Here is a 23,978-nt window from a genome sequence, read left to right as displayed (position 1 = left end):
GGGTCTATGCTGGCCCTTGCCAGGGCTCGAAGGAAACTGCCTACTGGGATAACAGGGATATCGTGAGCATGAAGGACATCATGATATTGGGGCACAATGTGCAACTGATGAATGTTATGCAAGAGATTCATAACTATTCATCAGTTTTTAAGCTGCCCCTTAAGAATTTTACAAAATTCTTAAGGGGTTGGACAGGCTAGATGCAGGTAGATTGCTCCCGATGTTGGGGAAGTCCAGGACAAGGGGTCACAGCTTAAGGATAAGGGGGAAATCCTTTAAAACCGAGATGAGAAGAAATTTTTTCACACAGAGAGTGGTGAATCTCTGGAACTCTCTGCCACAGAGGGTAGTCGAGGCCAGTTCATTGGCTATATTTAAGAGGGAGTTAGATGTGGCCCTTGTGGCTAAGGGGATCAGAGGGTATGGAGAGAAGGCAGGTATGGGATACTGAGTTGGATGATCAGCCATGATCATATTGAATGGCGGTGCAGGCTCGAAGGGCCGAATGGCCTACTCCTGCACCTAATTTCTATGTTTCTATGTTTCTAACTATGATTTTATGTCAAACATGGGCAAATAGGACTAGTACAGATAGATGGACATCTTTGTTGCCGTGGACTATATGGATGGTAGGCCTGTTTCCATGCTGTATGACTCTTTGACAGCGCAGGGTTCACTGACAGCACAGTTTTCAGGGACAGCGTAGCCCTGAGATACATTGTGAGCTCAAGGGATATCATGGGGCTATGAGATTTCATTAGGTTGGGGGAAATCATGAGGTTGTGGGATGTCATTGCATTGATGGACATCAATGAGGTGAGATGCATTCATGAGTTAAGGATATTATTGGGTTAAGGAACATCGTTGTGTTGAATGAAATAATGAGGTTGAGGGATATAATTGGCCTGAGGAGCATCATCAAATTGAATAACATCATGGAGTTGAGGGACATCGCTAGGGTGAAGATCATCATTGAGTTGAGGGATATCATAGGGTTGAGGACATTGTAGATTTGAGGGACATTGCAGTGTTGAGAGATGTCATGGATTTGAGTGAAATCGCAGTGTTGAGAGTGTTGTGTCATTGCCGGACATTGGATGCTGGAAGGATAGCAGATGGTTGAGGACATCACAGTATGTAAGAACGTCCTGTGATGGTGGGTAGTGAGTTGCTCTGATCTCTGCTCTCAGAGGTTAAAATGTAGACAGGCAGCAACCTCAGGAAACACACACCACCAGAGATTACCGTTTACCTGCCTTGTCCGCTTGTGGTGGTGATTGGGGGGACACTGATGCAATCCTGCTGTTGCCTTTCACTGTGGCGATGCTCTCAACTGTTGAGTGAAGCTTCGGTACTCGAGGGTCACAACACATGGCAGAACCAGAGCAGAGATTTATGTTCTGCCCATTAATTGTTGCCAGCAACCTATTATTATCAGTCCATTAACAGGAAATTAATAGTTTCTCAGACAGCATCAACGTTGAGTGCCCTGAAAAGTTATGATAGGAAGAAAATTGTAAATTTTCTAACAAAGCTTGAGTCTGAAAGTTTAATGGTGCGATTGACATATATGTTGCATATCAGATTCACTGGTCATCCATTGTGTATGGAGCATTGCAGTTGCACAATGTCTACTTAACAACGCTGTACTCCAACAATGGACATTTCCAGCGTGTTTTAAGGGTGCCACATAAATGGGTCTTGCCTTCTTTATTTTCTTATCATGAGTCGACAATTAGTTTGGGGGTGATGCAGCTAATAAAGCCACTGCCTGTGAACAGTCTGAAGAAGGGTCTCAGCCTAAGAAGTCACCTGTCCATGTCCTCCAGAGATGCTGTCTGACCTGCTGAGTTACGCCAGCACTTTGTATTCTACGGGAGATTCCAGCATCTGCAGTTCATTGTGTCTCCAAAGCTGCTAACTCACAGATCCTGCATCTCAGGTTCAATCCTGCCCTCTGCTGCTGCAAGGAGTTTACACATTTTAACCTGGGTGCTCTGGTTTGCTCTTGCATTGGAAACTTACAGTATGTTAATTGGTTGCTGTGAATTGCTGTCAATGTGTAGTGGGTGAATCTGGGGGATGTTCATAGAAAGACTGGGAAATAAATTGGGATTGGTGGGGGCTTGATAGCTGGTGCAGACTCAATGGGTGAGAGGATTTGCTTTTGTACTGTATGATTCTGTAACCCTATTTCAAATATCACTGATGCTGATGCTGCATATTAACAATCTTTTAACATTCATGGTATTTATGGAATAAACAGCAATCCACGTGTGAGTGATGCCATGATTAATTCCTCTCCTTGCATCCATAGAGGTCGTTTGTGCAGAGCTGCACATTCGGGTTTTGCCCGAGGTTGAACTACCTCATCTTCATTAATCACCACCGTCACTGGCGAAGCCCCTTACCAATGGCCAGCAACAGAATAAGGATGACAAGATGGAGTCGGGCTCATGCAGCCCAGCCCGCTGTACTCACACCACGACCATGACGGAAGCCTGGTGATAGATGAAGGGAAGGGGTCAGGACCATGATCTCATGTCCAGTTTGCTTGTGGGATGGTGGAATGTGGATTCCTATTTCCCACATCATAATGATTGAGGAAAATGACCATTAGCATACTTGAACCCTGTCTGTGAATGTTAAACACTGCCACTACTAAGTGGAGAGCATCAGCTGCCTCAGAGAGCGCACCTGGCACGGGTCCACCATTGAATTGAATCAGGTATATGCAGTGTACAGCAACCTATGAAAGTATGGGCCAAGAGAGGCCATGATTTAAGCCACAGTCTGCTATGTTCTCATCTTCCTTGTCAGTCCAAGGGTAGCTCCAAGGATCATTAGCAAAGGGGACGCATTAAGGCCAACACATAATGTGCACGAGGAGCCTCTCTCACATAGGTTTGTTTGCACATGCACACACAAGCTCCCACATGCACACACTCACACATACACATGCACACACAAGCCCCCACACGCACACACTCACACATACACACGCACACAAGTGCTCTCACGCACACAGGCAAATACATGCACTCAGAGATAAAAGCACATGTTTGAGTATGTATGTTCACGTGCGTATGCAGGTGTGTCTGCATGAGTGTGTGTGTGTGTGTGCACACCTGTGTGCACTGTTGGTGCAGCTAATAAAGTAGGTGAAGTGTAAAATCTGGGGACATTGATTGGAATGTGGGGAGAATAAAATGAGGTTAATGTAGGATAATGTGAATGGGTGCTTGATAATTGATGTGGAATTGGTGTGCCGAAGGGTCTGTTTCTGTAAAATATTACTGTGCTATCTCTGTCACGCAAATGTGGAAACATAGGCGGAGTGATTAGGAAGCATGTGCACTGATGAGTAACTACAGCCATACCTCGCCAGAGGCCTCTCGAAGCTTAGACGAGTGGAACCTGGTATTATTTGGGGCAGATGAGTTCAATGAAAAAGATTCATTTACTTGAAAGCCTGGAATGCATCTAAGAGAGTAATAGAACAGAAGGGATTAACAATAAAGTGAAGTTAGGGGAAGGAACTAAAAAGTATTTACTTCATATGCTTAGTTTCTGAGAACTAATCGGTTCCATGTTAACGTTGCAGATGAGGACACATGATGGAACTTCAGGGCTAGGCACCACCATTCCTTTCATTCGAATGTCTCCACTTTCCTCAGTTTTACTTGGCACTCCTCCCCAGTCATGAGTACCGTCCTCTCATCCTCTCCCTGAACACCACACGTGGTCAGATTTTCATTACCTAAGACCTGGTCTCACCATAGTTGCCAACGTAATTCCCTATGTGTTTGAAGTGAAGAGAGCAGCTGGTTCCAAGCAAAGTAGGGCATCTTCAGAAGCACCAGTGTCAGTCTGGAGTAAAAGACAAGCCTGGGCCTTTGAATAGTGGCCACCATTCCCATTCCCCATGCACCATCTGCCCTTCTGAATTTCGGCTCCTTCACTATGAGCGCAGTCCATCCCTCTGTGCCAAGATCCGGCTCCTCCACTTCAAGAGCCATCCATCCCTCTCTACCAAGTATCCCCCCCACCTGAGTCTGTGCACAGCTTTCAGGGAAAGGCTGGTTACACTGCACCTGCCCGCCCAGCTCTGCATTAAAGGTGTGTGGATGGTGACAACACTAGTGTATTAGGTGTGAACCCTACTCCAGCATGCGCTATAAGATGCCTCAGTGTTGGCACATTCTAATAAAAGAACAGCTGCAAATCTTGGAAGTGAAAACTAATTGCAGCCGGATTACTGCCCCAAGAGGTGATCGATATTCAGTTTGTATTCACGGTCTCCTCTATCTGGCCGTATACCATCATGAAGGTTGAAATTACCCAGTGCAGTCTGTGACCAAACCCTTTTCATTTCCTAGTTATTTTAAAAACCACCATATCAAACTATTCCATTGCTAAGATGCTAGGTCTGGCGAACAAAGGCGTTTTGTGTTAATTCGTCACAACAAGACTCTGTATAGATGTATGAAAGTGTTTTGCAGCATCCGCCTTTGGAGTAGACTGCTTTTCTTGGATAGGTTACTCAGCTCAGCACTTGGAGACCAAAGGTGTAATTTAAATTAACCCGGTCCGCGAAACACAACGTCAGACATACCAACAATTCTGCACTCTGTCTCGGTATCATTTTCACTAGAGATAGAAGCAACCACAATTAAATCGCTAAGTTTATGGAGGAATCTAACAATGCAAAATTATTGAGGATGGTTCTGCTCTGGGGAAGTTCAAACCCAGCATTTCTGCTCATTGGATGCTCACTAATAAATGTTAGAAATTGTAGAGGAGAAGCTTCTATATCTAAGGAGAGATGTCTGTGTCCCCCCTGGTGTGGTCTGGCATCCAGCATAATATATTTGTATGGACATTGACAATGGAGAATAGAAGAGAAGGAGATATTTGATGAAGTAGAAAGAGAGGAGGCAAGGTTAACGAGCTGTACCAATGTTTTAAGTTCCACACCAGGTCTCTTCACTTCTCTGCTACAAGGACTAAATGGCTTTGTAAAATGGGAACAGCAGTAGATTACCAAGTACTAGAAACCTTTTCATTAGTCTGAGCATGGCCGGACCAAGTTCTGACCCTGGTTCCCACCTGTCCCTGCACCCTTTGTAACTTTGCTGAGCACAACTTTATCAACGTAAGATCTAAAACGTACAATTTGCATTAATTGCTTTTTCACAGAAGAGATACAAAAGAGTGGCAATTATAACATTTAATTGTTCACGTTAGTGCATCTTTCCATTTGAGCTGTGACTCCAAACCCTGCCTGACAACGAGAGCTATGTTAAGTGGTGGGCTGTGGTAGTCCAGAGCTAAACACTGAACAACATAGCGTTTGTAACTTCAGATCTCACTGTGGCATTGATGCTACTTCTTGGTGAACTAGTCCTTTGCAAGTTTCTGGATTACAAGCTTGTAATTTTGGAGACTTTGTAACAGCTCAGTCTCACACTATCTGGAGCAATTAGCAATGGGCAATAAATGCCAACTTCCTCTTGATGCAAATGTATTCTGAAATACGTAAGAACACTTGTAGTATGTACTAGACTAAGTGGGACCCGTTGGGTCCCAGCATCACACGGGAGGGCTGGTCCCCCAATGCAATATTCCACCTTCCACCTCTCCACCAATTCCAATATTGGTGGCCAGTGCGGGGGGAAGGGGTCTTTCTGGAGCGCTAGTATAGGTGTTGTGGGCTGAAGAGACTGGTATCCAGAGGGCTAGTATGGACATTGCAGGCCGAATGGCTTCTTGGGCTGGCGGCTCAGTCACTTAAGCTTGTTGTGCTGGCAGCTCACTCACTCACGGCTGGTGGGCTGGCAGTTGAATCACGGCTATTCCTTGAAATTCCATTTCAAGCAGGGTGCAAGGCCACCAAATTCAAGTGCAGTTATTTACCACTTTAAGCAGGGTTCAAAAGGCCATCAAATTCAAGTGCAGTTTCATACCATTTCAAGCAGGGTGCAAGGCCACTAAAGACAGCGAGTCGTGACCTCTCCCTCCTCCATCTTGCAGAGATTGAGCCATGCCCACACTTCAAGGTTTTATAGTCCCTCCCCCCCTCTCCCACCAGAAGGGGCGTGGCCTTCATGGCATGATTGATAGGAGAGAGAATCTCAACATTTTAAAAACACTAATAACTCTTTTATTTTTCATCGATGGGAAAAATCCTCGGCACCCGATGAGCGGAGGGGGACTCTGAGTAAGATGGCCAAAGATCACAGCCGTACGAGGTAGTGTTTATTCTGAAATCAATATAAAGCGCAAACAGGAAGTGGTCAAGATTAGACTTTTAATTATATGGAAGGCAAGGCAACTTTAATTAGGCAAGGTAACTTTAATTAGGCAAGGCAACTTTAATTAGGCAACACAGCTTTAGCATTTCCAAACCAAAGGCAACACAGCTTTAGCATTTCCAAACCAAAGGCAACACAGCTTTAGCATTTCCAAACAATATTTTCAAACCACATTAAGGGCACTGACAGATTGGTAAAACCACTCACAGTTTAGTAGACATGTGTTCAATATTATTCACAGCTCAGACCGAGAGATGTGACCCACTTGCTTCCCACATCTTGCAGAGGCTGACTGAGGCACTTAACACTTCCGGGTTTTATAGTCCCTCCAGAAGGGGCGTGGCCTTCAGGAGAGAGAATCTCAACATTTTTTAAACACTAATAATTATTTTATTTTTCATTAATGGGAAAAATCCTCTTGTCCTGCGCAGCGGAGGGAGACTCTAAATAAGATGGCCATAAATCACAGCCGTAAGTGGCAGCGTTTTATCTAAAATCAATATACAGAACAACAGGAAGTGGTCAAGATCAGACTTGTAGTAATATAGGTGTTTTTATCATCTGAGGTCACCACATATTTACCCATGGTTCATGATGTTGAGCTTAATTAGATATTAGCAGATACAAGGGAGATTCATGCATTCAAATGACATTGCAAAAAACTGATCGGTTCAAAGCTCCAGAGACTTACCTCATCTGGTTGTGAATGTCGCTAAACATCTAACAGAGGATGAGGCTCCAATAAAATGGCCACCCTCACCCTGGCAGGATTCCCCATTTGTGCGTGAAAAACACTTGAGAGGCTGGAAAGTCTGCCAAGTGAGAGAGATGAATGGTCGAGAACCTGATTAGAGTGAAGGTGATGGGCCGCAGGGCCTGTTCTTTGGCTGGATGGCACCTATGGCTCCATAATTAAAACATAGAACATAGAACAGTATGGGACAGGAACAGGTCTTTCAGCCTACAATGTCCATGCCAAACATGATGCAAAGTTGAACTAATCTCCTCTGCTTGCACGTGATCAATATATCTCAATTCCCTGCATATACATGTGCTCATCTAAAAGCCTCTTAAATTCCATTATTGTAACTGCCCCTACCAACACCCCTGGTATGGCGTTTCAGGCAGCCATCACCCTCAATCTAAAAACCTTGCCCAGCGCACATCCTTTAAACTTTCCCCCTCACACCTTCAAGCTATGGTCTCTGGTCCATGACATTTCCACTCTAGGAAAAAGGTTCTGACGATGTCCTAGGTCAAACGTTTCTACATTATTCCAACATAGCTGCAACTATGATCTTTCTCAAATCAATGGACGAAGTGTCAACACCATTCCAGGTGAACGTAACCTTGACATCCCATTTACCGCTCCCTCTCCCACCAACAGTCAGTGGCTGCAGTCTTCGTATTTTCAGTCTGTGAACAGTATGTCACACAGGTATTGTGTAAGAAGGAACTGCAGATGCTGGTTTAAACCAAAGATAGACAAAAAGTGCTTGAGTAACTCAGCAGGACAGGTGGCATCTCATAAGTGGAAGAGCTGGAATAGGTGATGTTTTGGGTTGAGAATCTACTTCAGATGGGTCTTGACCTGAAACGTCACCCATTCCTTCTCTCCAGTGATGCTGCCTGTTCCGCTGAGTTACTCCAGCCTTTTGTGCCACACAGGTATTCCTTGAAATGACAAATGTTTGATTTACAAACATTTTCTACAACGCCACAGACTTGATTTACAAAGCTATTTCCTTCTATAATTTATAACTCGTTACTCTATGCACATTGGCAGTTCAGATCAGTTAATTTCAGTTCAGTTCAGTTTATTGTCACGTGTACCGAGGTACCAGTCAGCAGAAAGGCAATGCATGATTACAATCAATCCATTTACAGCATGATAAGGGAATAGCGTTTAGTGCAAGGTAAAGCCAGCAAAGTCCGGTCAAGGATAGTCTGAGGGACATCAAAGAGGTAGATAGCAGTTCAGCACTGCTCTATGGTTGTGGTAGCAGAATGCACTACAATAGCTTTCGCGACAAACACAATTTTGTGCAATGTTATGCATTAAAAAGTTGTGGAATGGTTGGATGTTTCCACTTGGTGAGGTGAATGCTGGGGGTACAAGTGCAAGGAGTGATCTTACTGCTTCCTTGCGCTGTGAGCACAGTTTCTTCTCTGAAATAGTTTCCTTGGACATAAATCTCCTTGGCCATAGCATAAAGGGCCTGTCCCACTTGGCCGTCATTTACGCGACAGGCCAGTAGTGACTGACGCGCGACAGTCGCGCGCGTCTTCATGCGTAAGCACAGCCGTCTGGAGCGCTTGACGTCATTTGAATACCCAGTTTATGATATTTACCCAGTTAGTTTATGATATTTACGGTGATTTTCTACAATGTTCCCATTTCTTGAGTGGTGCTAGCAATTAGAAAACTGCAGATGTAATGCCCCTATTCAAAAAAAGAGGTGAATGAAAAGTAGCAAGCTGCAGACCAAGCTGCAGACCAAATTAATCTGTAGGAACGAACTGGTTTAAATTGAAGGATGCTGGTTTAAATTGAAGATAGACACAAAATGCAGGAGTAACTCGGCGGGACAGGCAGCATCTCTGGAGTGAAGGAATGGATGATGTTTCGGGTCGAGACTCTTCTTCAGTCTGAAGAAGGGTCTCGACCCGAAACGTCACCCATTGTTTCTCTCCAGAGAAGCTGCCGGTCCCGCTGAGTTACTCCAGGATTTTGTATCACTTATCTGGTTTGCTCTTCCATTTCTATATTGGTATGTAACGTTTCAGGAATTTGTGTGCAAGGATTTCCAGTTTGTTCTGTATACAAACATCTGCCAAACCCTCATTCCTCATGTGAATTGCCTGTTGCCAAAGATTGCCAACATTCCCATTGTTCTGAAAATGCTAAATAATTATGCACAATGGACTCTTAAATCGTGCGCGCTTATATCCATGACGCGTAAAAGGCGGGCCGACTGCATATGGGCGGTGCGCGGCGGCGCATGGTTACACCACTGTGACGTAATAATGCGTCACCACGCATTACATGTACGAGGTCAGGATGTCAGCGTGCGACTGCAGTAGGTCCGCATGCGTAAGCGATACGCCACGCCGGTGGCGCACAAAGATTTTGCTCAGCACGAAATCCTGGAGGGCCGCCCGCGCAATACCACACTCCTCCATGCGCCCATCCCGTGCTACCCACACGCTACCCTGCGTCACAAAGCGATGACCACATTTTTGGAGGTCGCGTAAATGGCATGCAAATGACGGCCAAGTGGGACAGGCCCTTAACTCAATAAACCTTGTTTTTGATCCCGTGCTAATCTGAAATGAATGTCCATGATTCATTGTTTTCAGTGTGAAGTGCTGGTTTAATTTGTAATGCGAAACTGATGGTATGTTGCTCATTACTGCTCATTCATAGCCCTGTAATCCTGGTTCTTTTCAATGAAATTGCTAATATTTTAGCGCACTATCTGTGTAAATTGGGCTTAATTTTCTCATTTCCGTTGGTCATTTTACAAATACCATTAAACTGGAGGTAGTCAACAAATCTTGAATCAGAATTTTTAATAGCTGAACACATTTTGGATGCACAGTAATTTTCATTTCTGCAGTCACTCAATTATTGGCACCTCAGGGAGGAATGCTTTGATTGTCAGTTTATTTTATGGTTAGGAGATTGTTTGATAGCTGGCACTGTAGTATAAGTACGGAACAAACCTTGTTCTTGCAGGGTTACAGCAGCAATCATTTTCTTTCATGTTCTGAAGAAAATCAATAACTTAATTTTATAATGATAATCAAGTGAATGGCAGGAAGATTGACCGATGTAATGTTTTGCCAATAGACCCTTAATTCTTCCTCTCTTGTGCTTTAAATCATAACAGTGTGTGCCGGGACTGAGAACAAGCTGAGCACCCTCTCCGACCTGGAGCAGCAATACCGTGCGCTACGGAAGAATTACGAGAATTGCGAAGTTGTCATGGGCAACCTGGAGATCACTAACATCGACCGGAACAGGGACCTCTCCTTCCTACGGGTAAGGTGGTAGCACTTAATCACAACATATTAGCAAGCCCAGATCGCTGACAGCCACCAGACTGAGGCATCGAGCAGATTGCTTCTATCTGCACTTTTTTCACCAACTCATGCACCTGACAGGAGAGCGCATAACCAGTGTGCAAAATATCAACCTCTTGTAAAGTCAAGCAGAATCCAAAAGTATTTCAAGTGCAGCCAAAATAATGTGTGCAGTGGGTGTGTAATGATGAAAGGGAGGTGCACGTTAAATGTTTCCGATACCGTTCCTTCTCTGACGGGAATGTTAATCCTCCCTTTCTCGCCAATACATTTGACAGATAAGCATCTCCAACATCTGGTTCGCAATATTTTTTATTTCATTTTTCCATCTGAAAACAGCAGGTATATTTCTTACCCTCCTCGGGAGGTGTGCGGCGTACAAAAATGTTGTTTTGATGTGTTTCAGGAGAAATGATCCTTAGATATTCAGAGACAGACTCTCCTGATGCCAGTTGGTGCTAAGCTTCCCCACTATAACAGTTTGCACGAAAACCAGTTAATGATGTGATTTACAGTTAATTACTTAAATCTGTTTGGTAAACTGTTACTGCAAAACATATCTATCACACGCCAGACCATTAACAAACTAATGAAGCTTCTTGGAGTAGATTTAAGACACTGCATTCTGAAAGAAGCATTGAAGCCACGTGGGATGGGCGCATGCTGATGAGGCTCAGGCACTTTCCTTTATTGCCCATTTGTCTAGGGAGCGTGATCTCAGTTTATTTGTACATGTCCATCTATTATCAAAGTACAAAATACTTGGAAACACTAGGCAGCATCTGTGGAAATGGATACAAAATTGCATCTGAGGTCAATGGTTTTTCGTCTACATTCATCGATGTAAATGTTAAATCTCTTTTCCTCCCTTACCTGCCTTATTCCAAGCATTAATAGACAAAATATTGGAGTAACTCAGCGGGACAGGCAGCATTTCTGGATAGACGGAACGGGTGACGTTTCAGGTCAAGACCCTTCTTCAGTCTGAACTCAGTCTACCCGAAGTATCATGCATTCCTTCTCTCCAGAGATGCTGCCTATCCCGCTGAATTACTCCAGCATTTTGTGTCTATATTCGGTTTAAACCATCATCTGCAGTTCCTTCCTACACTGATACTAAGCATTTCCCACCAACGCTCCATCTTTCTAATATCTGCAGTGTTTTCAATTTTGGTGTTGGAAGGTCTGTGCAATAGATCCATGTTTTCCATCCTCACCTTCTGCTGACCCAGGACAAGTTAGGAAGCTAACATACCATTCGCTTTTTTCACTGCCTGCTGCACCTGCATGCCTAATTTCAATGACTGGTGTACCATGACATCCAGGTCTCGTTGCATCTCCCCTTTTCCTAATCGGCCACCATTTAGGTAACAGTCTACTTTCCTGTTTTTGCCACCAAAGTGGATAACCTCACATTTATCCACATTATACTGCATCTGCCATGCATTTGCCCACTCACCCAGCCTATCCAAGTCACCTTGCAGCCTCCTAGCATCCTCCTCACAGCTAACACTGCCCCCCAGCTTCGTGTCATCCGCAAACTTGGAGATGTTGCATTCAATTCCCTCGTCCAAATCATTAATATATATTGTAAATAGCTGGGGTCCCAGCACTGAGCCTTGCGGTACCCCACTAGTCACTCCCTGCCATTCTGAAAGGGACCCGTTTACTCCTACTCTTTGCTTCCTGTTTGCTAGCCATTCTCTATCCACATCAATACTGAACCTCCAATACCGTGTGCTTTAAGTTTGTATACTAATCTCTTATGTGGGACCTTGTCGAAAGCCTTCTGAAAGTCCAGATATAACACATCCACTGGTTCTCCCTTATCCACTCTACTAGTTGCATCCTCGAAAAATTCTATAAGATTCGTCAGACATGATTTACCTTTCGTAAATCCATGCTGACTTTGTCCAATGATTTCACCACTTTCCAAATGTGCTGCTATCCCATCTTTAATAACTGACTCTAGCAGTTTCCCCACTACCGATGTTAGACTAACTGGTCTGTAATTCCCCGTTTTCTCTCTCCCTCCCTTTTTAAAAAGTGGGGTTACATTAGCTACCCTCCAATCCTCAGGAACTACTCCAGAATCTAAAGAGTTTTGAAAAATTATCACTAATGGATCCACTATTTCTGGGGCTACTTCCTTAAGTACTCTTGGATGCAGCCTATCCGGCCCAGGGGATTTATCGGCCTTTAATCCATTCAATTTACCCAACACCACTTCCCGGCTAACCTGGATTTCACTCAGTTCCTCAATCTCATTTGACCCGCGGTCCCCTGCTATATCCGGCAGATTATTTATGTCTTCCTTAGTGAAGACGGAACCAAAGTAGTTATTCAATTGGTCTGCCATGTCCTTGTTCCCCATGATCAATTCACCTTTTTCTGACTGCAAGGGACCTACATTTTTTTTACCTAATCTCTTTCTCTTCACATATCTATAAAAACGTTTGCAGTCAGTTTTTATGTTCCCTGCCAGTTTTCTTTCATAATCTATTTTCCCTTTCCTAATTAAGCCCTTTGTCCTCCTCTGCTGGACTCCGAATTTCTCCCATCCTCTGGTAGGCTGCTTTTTCTGGCTAATTTGTACGCTTCATATTTTGTTTTGATACTATCCCTGATTTCCCTTGTTATCCACGGATGCACTACCTTCCCTGATTTATTCTTTTGCCAAACTGGGATGAACAATTGGTGTAGGTCATCCATGCAGTCTTTAAATGCCTTCCATTGCATATCCACCGTCAACCCTTTAAGAATAAATTAAAGGGCCAATTCACGTCTCATACCCTCAAAGTTACCTTTCTTTAAGTTCAGAACCCTTGTTTCTGAATTAACAAGGTCACTCTCCATCCTAATGAAGAACTCAACCATATTATGGTCACTCTTGCCCAAGGGGCCACGCACAACAAAACTGCTAACTAACCCTTCCTCATTACTCAATACCCAGTCTAGAATAGCCTGCTCTCTCGTTGGTTCCTCTACATGTTGGTTTAGAAAACTATCCCGCATACATTCCAAGAAATCCTCTTCCTCAGCACCCCTGCCAATTTGATTCACCCAATCTATATGTAGATTGAAGTCACCCATTATAACTGTTTTACCTTTGTTGCACGCATTTCTAATTTCCTGTTTGATGCCATCCCCAACTCCACTACTACTGTTAGGTGGCCAGTACACAACACCCACTAGTGTTTTCTGCCCCTTAGTGTTTCGCAGCTCTACCCATATCGATTCCACATCCTCCAAGCTAATGTCCTTCCTTTCCATTGCGTTAATCTCCTCTCTAACCAGCAACACTATGCCACCTCCTTTTCCTTTCTGTCTATCCCTCCAGAATATTGAATATCCCTGGATGTTGAGCTCCCAGCCTTGGTCACCCTGGAGCCATGTCTCCGTGATCCCAACTATATCATAATCATTAATAGCTATCTGCACATTCAACTCATCCACCTTATTACAAATGCTCCTTGCATTGAGACACAAAGCCTTCAGGCTTGTTTTTACAATGCTCTTACCCCTTATACAATTAAGGGGTAAGAGCGAGCTAGTCATCATTACGGAAAAATTATGTTGACAGCAACTTCAACACTGTTGTGCAGAAAATTAGAGATGAAGCTGCATGCAACAAAATATGGATCTCAATAGACGAGACAACCGATGCTGTGGGGAGATATGTTGCCAATATGTGGTCATCGGTACACTGGAGGCAGGTCAACCATCCAAGGAGTATTTGGTGACATCGGAAGTATTGCAGAAGTCAAACAGCTCAACTATTGCTCAGTTGTTCACTTGCTCAGTTGTTCAGATCTTCACTTGCTGTATTTTGACCAGAAGTACAGCAAGTAAAGCACACGGTATTGCGGATGACACGAAGCTGGGGGGCAGTGTTAGCTGTGAGGAGGATGCTAGGAGGCTGCAAGGAAGTTTGTTCCCGATGTTGGGGAAGTCCAGAACAAGGGGTCACAGTTTAAGGATAAGGGGGAAGTCTTTTAGGACCGAGATGAGAAAAACATTTTTCACACAGAGAGTGGTGAATCTGTGGAATTCTCTGCCACAGAAGTTAGTTGAGGCCAGTTCATTGGTTATATTTAAGTGGGAGTTAGATGTGGCCCTTGTGGCTAAAGGGATCATGGGGGTATGGAGAGAAGGCAGGTACAGGATACTGAGTTGGATGATCAGCCATGATCATATTGAATGGCTCGAAGGGCCGAATGACCTACTCCTGCACCTATTTTTCTATGTTACTCAGGTATAAAACATGAGAATGTTCTGTTTGTGACTTAAAGTTTTATTCCCCAAAATGTTGCATTTGACATGCTTAGCTCAAGGACTTCATAGAATTGCCAAGCACATACGTAGCTTGTTTCCAAATGTTAATCGCCTAGTTTCCAATGTCAAGAAAATCTTCCTCAAAGCACCGTCACGTGTGCCGTTGTTCAAGGAAATGGCACCCGAGATTCCACTACCTCCTCAGCCTGTTTTGACTAGGTAGGGTACATGGCTCTTTGCTGTACTCAACTATGCTGCAAATTTTGAAAAGATAAAATAAATCATTCTGTTTTGAAGAAGAAGTATCTGCTGCAGTCAGGATCACCTGTGAAATCATGCAGAAAAAGTCCCTCCACCGCGATGTTGTGTTTATTGCTTCCAATTTTGCAAACTTTCCACAAGCTATCACTTCCCTTGAGAAACTTGGTGAAACATTAGTGTATAACTTGCAAGTTTTAAACAAAGTAACTGACGATATTCGTAAAGTTCCTGGCGATGTACGTAAAGACATATAAGGAAAATGTGAGAGTAATTTTAACTAACAAAGATCTTGAAGAAATAGAAAACATAGCCAAAGTTCTCAAAGGTAGTTGTAATGGACAAGATATCGACATGAATACAGAGTCTGTAGCTTGTTTTGGTTATGCACCAGTGACCTCGGCTGAGGTAGAAATACGTTTTTCACAACTGAAGCATATTCTGTCTGACAGATGGCATAGTTTAACACCAGATAATTTGAAAAAAATGCTAATAATCATGTGCAACCAGGCAACTTTGGTCATTTAATGTTGTATACCTTTATATTATCATTTTTAACCATATTTTGGTGGTGGAAATAAATGCCTTTTTATGCCTTTATTTGTCAATAAATGCCTTTTCATGCCTTTTTTGTAATTTTATTACGCCTTTTTGCCTGCCTATTTCAGAGTTTTTTAGTGCCTAAACATCCTGGCTCTAATTATCACAATGAAGAGGAATTGCAAATGAGTGAAGTACAGGGTTATCTAAGTTGTTCATGTGCATGAATCACAAAAGGTTAGCTGGCAGGTGCAGGAAATGCTTAGTCAGGCAAATGGCATGTTGAGCTGTACTGGTTGGTTGGAGTTTAGAAATAGGGAAGTATGTGGCAATTGTACAGGGTACTAGTAAGAGGCATAATAGTCTAGATGTTGAGACACAAGAGATTGCAGATGGTGTAATCCAGAGCAAAACGCTACAAACTCAACAGGCTGAGCAGCATCTGTGGAGGCAAAGGGATAATTGGTGTTTTGTGTTGAAACTGCATCAGGAATGAGAGGTGAGGGGAAAGGGTGAGACAGCGTCTATGAAAATGTTGAGATTATTTTACTAGTCATAGAAAAGGTCATAATTACACGCAACAGAGCTGGTCATTTAAAATGGAGGAAATATATTCCTACAGGGAGCAATAAATATCTGGACTCTGCCCCAGAGGGTTATGAAAGCTAGACCACTGGCGGAATTTCAAGAGGAGATAGTTCACTTTAGATAGATCTGGGATGAAGGCAATGGGGAACTGGCACAGAAGAAGAATTGAGTTCTAGGCAGATCAGCCATGATTTATTGCATGAGAGGGTAGGCTTGAAGGTCCGAATGGCTTACTCCTGTTCCTATTACCTTGTGCCCTTGTAAAGACGATGAAGGTAGTCTGATAAGTTTACGCAGTGGAGTTCAGGCTCAACTCAATTTCTTGCTATCCTTTGCCAAACACTCAAGCTGGAGCTCAAGAATCAGAGCAAGAGACTGGCAGAAGCAGCTCCAAGTGGCAGGTGTGTTAGTCATTACACATAATTGGAAACAGAATAGGATGGAGAGGGGCGGGTCCCTCCTTTTACTCAGTCAGTTGTTGTGCTCTGTGAGAAATGGTGATGCCGCCTGCAAAAGGCAGTTAGATGCATGCTTATAGGGTTACAGGAAGACAGTAGATGTGTGGAACTAACCAGTACATTGGAAAGTGGTGGAACTTGAGCAGAGAGTTGAACAGTTTCTTGCGCTGAGTTATTTGATGACTTTAAGTCATTGGCCAGATCCTTTTCCTGTTAGTTTTGAGAATCAGAAAAGATAAGTACGTGACTGATTATGTAATGCGGTGACCTTCACTGTCTGTGGGGAGCCCTTCCTGGTGAGTGACTCAAACTGGGGTAAATATTCTGCTTCACTGAGGCTTTGTGAGCAAAGCACTCACTCACTCTGCAGTTTCATGTCCAGCAGGTAAATACGACTTTTCAGCAGATATAAATGATTGCCCCCAGGTTGTACATGCGTTACGTACCTCCCATTCTACAGCACCCGCCATACAAGACCCTCGGCCTCCCTGTCTCTCCACAGACCGCATCCTAAACTGTCCACTGACCTTCATCCTAAATCTGAGCAATTGCTGGGCTGGTAATTACTCACATCTGTTCCTGTTGGACTTTCAAGAGTAATTATCCAAGGTGAATAAGAGATTAGCATTCTGGTGGTTACTGGGTGAACAGGAAAGAGTGGTAATTCATTTTGATATGACATTCCTAAACCTCAAGAGGAATTACAAAAACGGAATCAAATGAGCTCAAATATTTCTTAACATCAGCTCATTGTAATCTGGTTCTGTCTTCTGGATGGTTTCAGAAGACATGTGGGTATGGACCTTGGGTCTCTCTCCCTCTTCCTGAAAGCATCACTGACAATGAAAAACCTCCATTCCCGGCCTCTGCCTCTCTGGTGTGCTAAATGTGCCTTTGTAAAATAATCCCACTATCCCAGTTTTTGCCCATCTCCCCTGTCATTTCCTTATGCAAAAATCTGTATGATAATGCTGCTGTAAAGTGCCCTAGACGGATTTAGTCTTTTTAATAAAAGAGATATAGATGGGATAGATGGTAGTAGAGTTGTCTGAAACTAGAGGACGTCAGTTTACAGTAAAGGAAAATACGTGTTGAGTGATGTAAGAAATGGATTTTTCACCCAGAGGTTTGTTGGATTCAGAGTGGATGGTGGATGGCAGGAACTCTCACAATAGTATCTAAAGAAGCACTTAAATCACCAAGGCATAGAAAGCACAAACCAAGTAATGGCAAAAAGGTAAGTACTGCATGGACCTGTGGGCTCCAGGGCCTGGTTCTAATAATTACCCGATATTAATTTTGCCTGTACAGCTGCAGCAAATGAGAATTGCATTGTTCTGTTCCCTGTGCATTTGACAATTAGACACTCTTGTTCTTGCTCTTACTCATCACCTCACCTCTCCTCTATCTCCTCACCTCGCATCTCACTGGAAGTGTATAGATGCCTTTTTGCACTTTTATTTTGCTATGTAGAACAGTTCAAGTAGCAAATTATGATTAGACCACTGAAGAGGATCAGAATCAGTTTCAATTGCATGCTAATGATAGACAGTACAAGCTGTAGTCAGACAACATCTCTGGAGAAAAGGAATAGGTGACGTTTCAGGTTGAGACCTTTCTTCAGACTGATACACGGAAGGGGAAATGTTGCGAGGGAATTTGCCTGATGCTCTGAGTTACTACAGCATTTTTTGCCTATCTTTAGTGTAAACCGGCATCTACAGTTCCCTCGGGGTGGGAGATTGCAACCTTCACATGGTCCACCCTGTTTCGACGAATGCAATCAACCTGGCGTGAACAATCAAGTAAGATCAAATAGCACAAGTTGTCCTACAACTTTAGGCTGTGCACGCCATACGTAAGAAGAAGAAGAAGACAGTCCCTCCTACTTAATTGCGTTCTGACAGGTTGCCTTATTGAAAGTTATGTCATCCACATGGAATCACATTGATGCACTGAAAGTCTTTGCACAGTTTCAGAAGCAAGCAGAACACTGAGAAGACAGTAGACTATTTGACCATCTGAGAAAGGTCATTTGGGCATAATATAAAACTCAGCAAGTGCTCAGTAAAAGCATTGAACAGACGGATGTGATGACTGAGGAAAGGCCCAGGCAAGGTCTTCAGCATTTGGAAAAAGGTGGATGTGGGAGAGCGAGACTGCAGAGCTGGAGATTGTAGATTACAAGGGAGGCATTATAAATCCAGCAGAGAATTCAGGGGCAGTTGGCATATAGAGCTTGCTATTGTACGATAAAATGGAAGTGAATAGCAGAGACAAATTCAATCGAGGCTGTGAATGAGGAATGGAAGTGTGGTTTGGAATGAGGAAGGACAGCTGGAACCTTGTGAGGATCATATATTAGGCCAAATGGCCTACTGCCTTATCAGCGTGCTGCTTGTTTATGAAACTGTGCTCAGACTTTCAATGCATCAATGTGAATCCACGTGGACAACATAACTTTTGCGTAAGATCACACTCTACACGCTTGCTGACTTTTCTAATAAATGGAAGCTTGAAATTCAATTAAACTGGTTAATTTCATTTGAGGCAGGTCAATGTACTGGTGGAACAGATTGGAACTTGCAGAATGCTACATCACAGGATGACAGAATGTGGCCCTGCATCTGCAATTGTTCAGAATCAGGCTTTAGATGGTATGTGTGTTGTCAACAAGGAGTAACTGGGACTGATGTTCACTACCTCCACCCAATGCTAACAGGATCAGAGCGTGGTCAGTTACCGCACTGCTGTGTTGACAGTGATGACAGGGTGGCGTCATTTAGAATGGGCAAATAGAGCCCATCTGTTTCAGCCAGGTCCACCTGCCACCAGTCCTTGATTGCATCTAGCTGAAGCCCGTTTGAAAATGGCACATCGAGACCCATCGTGAAGAGACTAACCCGTTAAGAATAGTCATAGGCAGTGAAAGTCAAATATCATGAACTACTCTTGGCAGTATGGTTAAAGATGAATCACAGTCATTTTATGTACATTAAGAAGAAGAGGGTAGCTAGGAAAAGTGTCCGCTCCTGAGGGACCAAAGGGGTAATTTATGTGGAAGATAGTGCAGCAGAGTGATGTGGAGAATAGTGGAGAATAGTGAATTCAGGATACATTGATTGGCTGGACAGTCACTGTTAAGAAGGAATGCATAAAGGTGGATATATCCCCAGGACCAGATGGGATTTATCCCAAAATGCTTTGGGTAACAAAGGGGGGACTGCTGGAGCACTCACAGAGATTTCTGCATTTTCATTAAGGGGCTGTCCCACTGCGGCGACCTAATCTGCGAATTTAGACAAGTTTGCCCTCGACTCAAACTCGCAGCATGGTCGACACGAGGCCCTAGGAGGTCCTATGAGGTCACTGGAACTCTCCTTCATGTACGAGGGAAGTTACCGAATATTCACGGCCTCAGTATGGTCGCGGAAAATTTTTCAGCATGTCGAAACATTTTCCGCGAGTAAAATTTGGTCGGCATGGTTCTTTTTAACTCATAGTGCAGTGGTGTGGGGTCGCTATTTAGTTACAGGCAGTCGAGGGCATATGTAAGCAATCTCCTTCGATGACCGGGCATTTTGATTGGCTCATTGGAGTTTTCAGGACCAGGGAAAACCTTAGGTAAAATGCCCGCCAAACTTTATTATAATTCTTAAAAGTGTCACCCCCCTTCTCCCCCCCTTTTCTCCCCCCCCTTTTCTCCCCCCCTCCCTACTCCCCCCCTCCCTTCCCCCCCCCTCTTCTCCCCCCCCCTTCTCCCTCTTATCCCCCCCCCTCCGCGCTCCCTAAAGGACTGTGGCAGCCGTCTTTTACCTTCCGCCTCATCGCGGGTGTGAATTTCAGACAGCGCTCCCCCACTTTCCCTGGCCCCTGCCTTTGCTGTGTGTGTGTGTGTGTGTGTGTGTGTGTGTGTGTGTGTGTGTGTGTGTGTGTGTGTGTGTGTGTGTGTGTGTGTGTGTGTGTGCGTGTGCGTGTGCGTGTGCGTGTGCGTGTGCGTGTGTGTGTTTCAACGCGGACGGTCGATCCAGCTCGAGATTTTCCAGGCGAGTGCCCTCGAGCTTGAAGGTCGAAGACACTCTTCTTAACTCGCGGATTAGGTTGCCGCAGTGGGACAGCCCAACTTTTTTCTTCAGAGATGCTGCCTGACCCGTTGAGTTACTCCAGCATTTTCTGTCTACAGTTCTTTGTTTCTACACGGAGGACAGCTAATGTTGTTCCTTTATATGGCAGGAGGGATAAGCCAGGTAGCCACAAATTGGTGAGCTTTACATCAGTGGTAAGAGAATTACTGGAGAAAACCCTAATGGGCCTGACCCACTTAGGCGACTTTTTAGGTGACTGCAGGAGACTATGCAGTCGCCACATGGTCACCACATGTTCGCGGGTGGTTGCCGGGGAGTCACCTTCATAGTCGTTAGGAGTTCCCGCATTCTGGGAACTAGTCGCGGCTTTCATTTAAAAAAAAAGCAATTTTCATTGTGGGGGGGGTGGGAAAGTGAGGAGTGGGGGAAGCAGGGATGGAGAAGGGTTATGGAGGGAGAGAGGGAGGGAGTGACTGAAGGTAAGGGAAAGGAGAGGGAGGGAGAGGTGAGGGAGTGGGTGCAGGGAGGAGGAGAGGGGAAAGAAGAGGCCTGGCATGGGTCGAGCCCCAGGGCTGTAGCCAGGCTCGGGCTTTGGGTGCTGGGGTGGGGGGGGGGGGGGGCCGACACAGACACGTACTGGGCCCTGAGCGCGGCTTCGGGCCCTGGGCTGGGGTTCAAGTCGGTGTGGGGTCCGGAGGTTGCTGCTCTAGGCCCGTGGGGAGGGAGCAGAGTTGGACCCAGGGCAAGGACTAGGCCGCAGCCTCAGCCTCTCCCTCCCCCTCCCGCGGCCTCTCCCTCCAGCTCCCGCGGCTCCAGACCGCTCGGCCCATCTCCCCCGACCCCAACTACAACTTCATCGCCGACGTGGTGGAGCAAACGGGGCCGGCGGTGGTTTACATCGAGATCCTGGGGAGGTGAGAAATGAGGCTGGGTGGATTGAGGAAGAGGAAGGGGTAGGGAGGGGAGAGGCGTTATGCAGGGAGGGAGGGAGTGACTGAGGGTAGGGGAAAGGAGAGAGAGAGAGAGAGGTGAGGGATGGAGTGGTGGAGAGGAGGAGGAGAGGCGAAAGAAGAGGGAGGGTGAAGAGGAGGGGGAGGGAGTGCTGGGGGATGAGGGGAAATGGAGGAGGATAGGGGTAGGAAGAGGGATGGTGAGGGGAAATGGAGGAGAGGAGGGGAAGAGAGAGGAGGGGAGGGAGGGGGTGAGGGGATGAAGCAGAGGAGGGTTAGTGGAGGGTGGGGAGAGAGAGGATAATGGAGGAGGGGAATAGGGGACTGAAGAGGGAGAGTTAGATGCGTTCACATTGATCTTATATTTTACAAGTTTTTGCCATTTTAAACTATAAAAGCGTCAGCTGCGCCTGCACAGTTAGGGGCTATGGGTGAGTGGTGGAATATTGCGTTGGGGGAACAGGTTGCAACGGAGCCACACTTGGTCTAGTATTAGCTATTTTCCGTCATCTTCTGCTGATATTTAAAAGTCTGCCAGGTCTTTTCAGCCACATTTGGCATGTTTTAAAACGTGATACCATAATTAATTTCTCTAGATTGCCCATTTTTTACAGTTGAGTTTACACACCTCAAGGGAATGTATATTTGTCAAAAATTATGATTTATTTCTTAAAGTGTTTGCTAGTGCTGTCACGTCTTTTAATCTCATTTCCCAATCTATCTCTACAAGTCTCCTTTAATATTCTGTAATTGGTTTTATTCAATTTTAGGACACCAGCTTTGGACATCTGTATCACTTTCAAACTTAATGTAAAATTCTAGCACGTTATGATCACTCTTCATAGAGAATTCCTTTCTATAAGATTACTAACTAGCACAGTTTCATTATACAATGCCTGATAAGAAACATTCTGTTCCTTGATTGGTTCTTCAACTTATTGTTCCAGGAAACTATCCTGTACTTATTACATGATCTCATCCTACATTCTACTTTTTGCCAGTTTGGTTAGCTTTGTCTTTATGAAGATTCAATTATTGAAGTTTCCTCACTAAATATTCCTCTAAGTTGCTGATGTGTATTCTGTCCAACACTATGCTTACTGATGAAGAGCTCATCGTCTATTCTGCCAACGTAGTTTGCAGCTTCGTAGCTGTACCGATTCCAGTTCTCCATCTTTTAGACTACATACCTTTTTCAATTCTGCATTTCATACTTTAAGATCAGGTTAGAGATTATCAGGGAATCAGAAGAAATAACTCAAGGATGTTCTCAAAGCTTCTATGAAGAAATGCAACACCCCCACCCACTTTCAATAATTTCTGGCCCAATTGGTGAAAGAGCATTCAACATGGTATTAAGAACCTCAGGCCTGTGCAATAGAATATGACAGAGGCATGGATATGAGTGTGGCCATAATAGACATGATCAGCTTTGCATAGGTGGAAGAAGAAACCATAGAGTTGTGTAGTCGAGACAACATGGAAACAGGCCCTTTGGCCTATCAAGTCCATGCTGACCATTAACTAAGCATTTACTCCAATCCTATACTAGCCCATTCTATCCCACTTACCACCTCTAACCCATCAACTCCCCCAGACCACACACACACACACACACACACACACACACACACACACACACACACGGAACAACCCACAAAGGTCTATCAACCCACCATTCTGAATGTCGTTGGGGCGAAAATCCGAGCATTCTAAGAAAACTAACATCGCAGAGAGATCATGTAAACTCCACACATGGATTGTACTCAAGCCACATGCAATTAGGGATGCACAATATCTGTTGTCTTTGGATTTTACCGGCCTGCCGTGGTTGAGCACTGAAACAATTTCCGATGATCCTGGGTGGTCCATGGTACAAAAGAGCTGGCAATCAGATGCCCCTCCAGAGGGTAAAGTTGGTACTTCTAGATGGGTGGCTAGCTGGCAGGTGCAGGATTCTACCATGCCTCCTTTTCACATCACCAATCGCTCACATGCACCTATTCCAGGAGAATTTACTGATCTTCCAGATGAAAAATTCTCAACCCTCGGGAAAGATGCTTTCTTATCATAGTGCCAAAGGCACCTACGTTTACCCAAGAAACATTATGACATTATTACTTTGGAGAACAATTATCCAATAGACATTGAGGAAAACAACAGTCTAGATCTCGTGATAAATATATGTTCAAAAAAGAAACCACTCTTTGGTGTATTATAGAAGGAAGGGCTGGATAAGAGAGAACATTTGTGGTGATTGATGGTTCTTCAACTGCAGCTTTGTGCTCAGGGTGGGAAGCTTCTGGGAAAGGAGTTTTGGGAATGATCAGAACAGACTTCAGGACATTGCAGCAGGCATTGAGAGGGCAAGAAGATGGGGACTGGAGCAGAGGCCAGTTTGCCGTTGCAGAGGATACTATGTGT

At 44.5% G+C, this 23,978-nt stretch overlaps 1 protein-coding gene across 6 annotated transcripts in view; it reads left to right on the top strand.

The window, feature by feature from the left end:
- erbb4 (erb-b2 receptor tyrosine kinase 4) overlaps nt 1-23,978 on the top strand; it is a 798,196-nt gene that overhangs the window by 293,784 nt on the left and 480,434 nt on the right. For all 6 annotated transcript variants that reach the window (XM_033024309.1, XM_033024312.1, XM_033024311.1 and 3 more), the window contains exon 2: nt 10,208-10,359. In XM_033024309.1, the coding sequence (XP_032880200.1) occupies nt 10,208-10,359 (152 nt within the window). The remainder of the gene's footprint in view (nt 1-10,207; nt 10,360-23,978) is intronic.

This window comes from Amblyraja radiata, chromosome 7 (assembly GCF_010909765.2).
Source record: "Amblyraja radiata isolate CabotCenter1 chromosome 7, sAmbRad1.1.pri, whole genome shotgun sequence".
NCBI lineage: Eukaryota > Metazoa > Chordata > Chondrichthyes > Rajiformes > Rajidae > Amblyraja > Amblyraja radiata.
The sequence above is the reverse complement of the archived record's forward strand: the minus strand, read 5'-3'. Positions and strand labels throughout refer to the sequence as shown.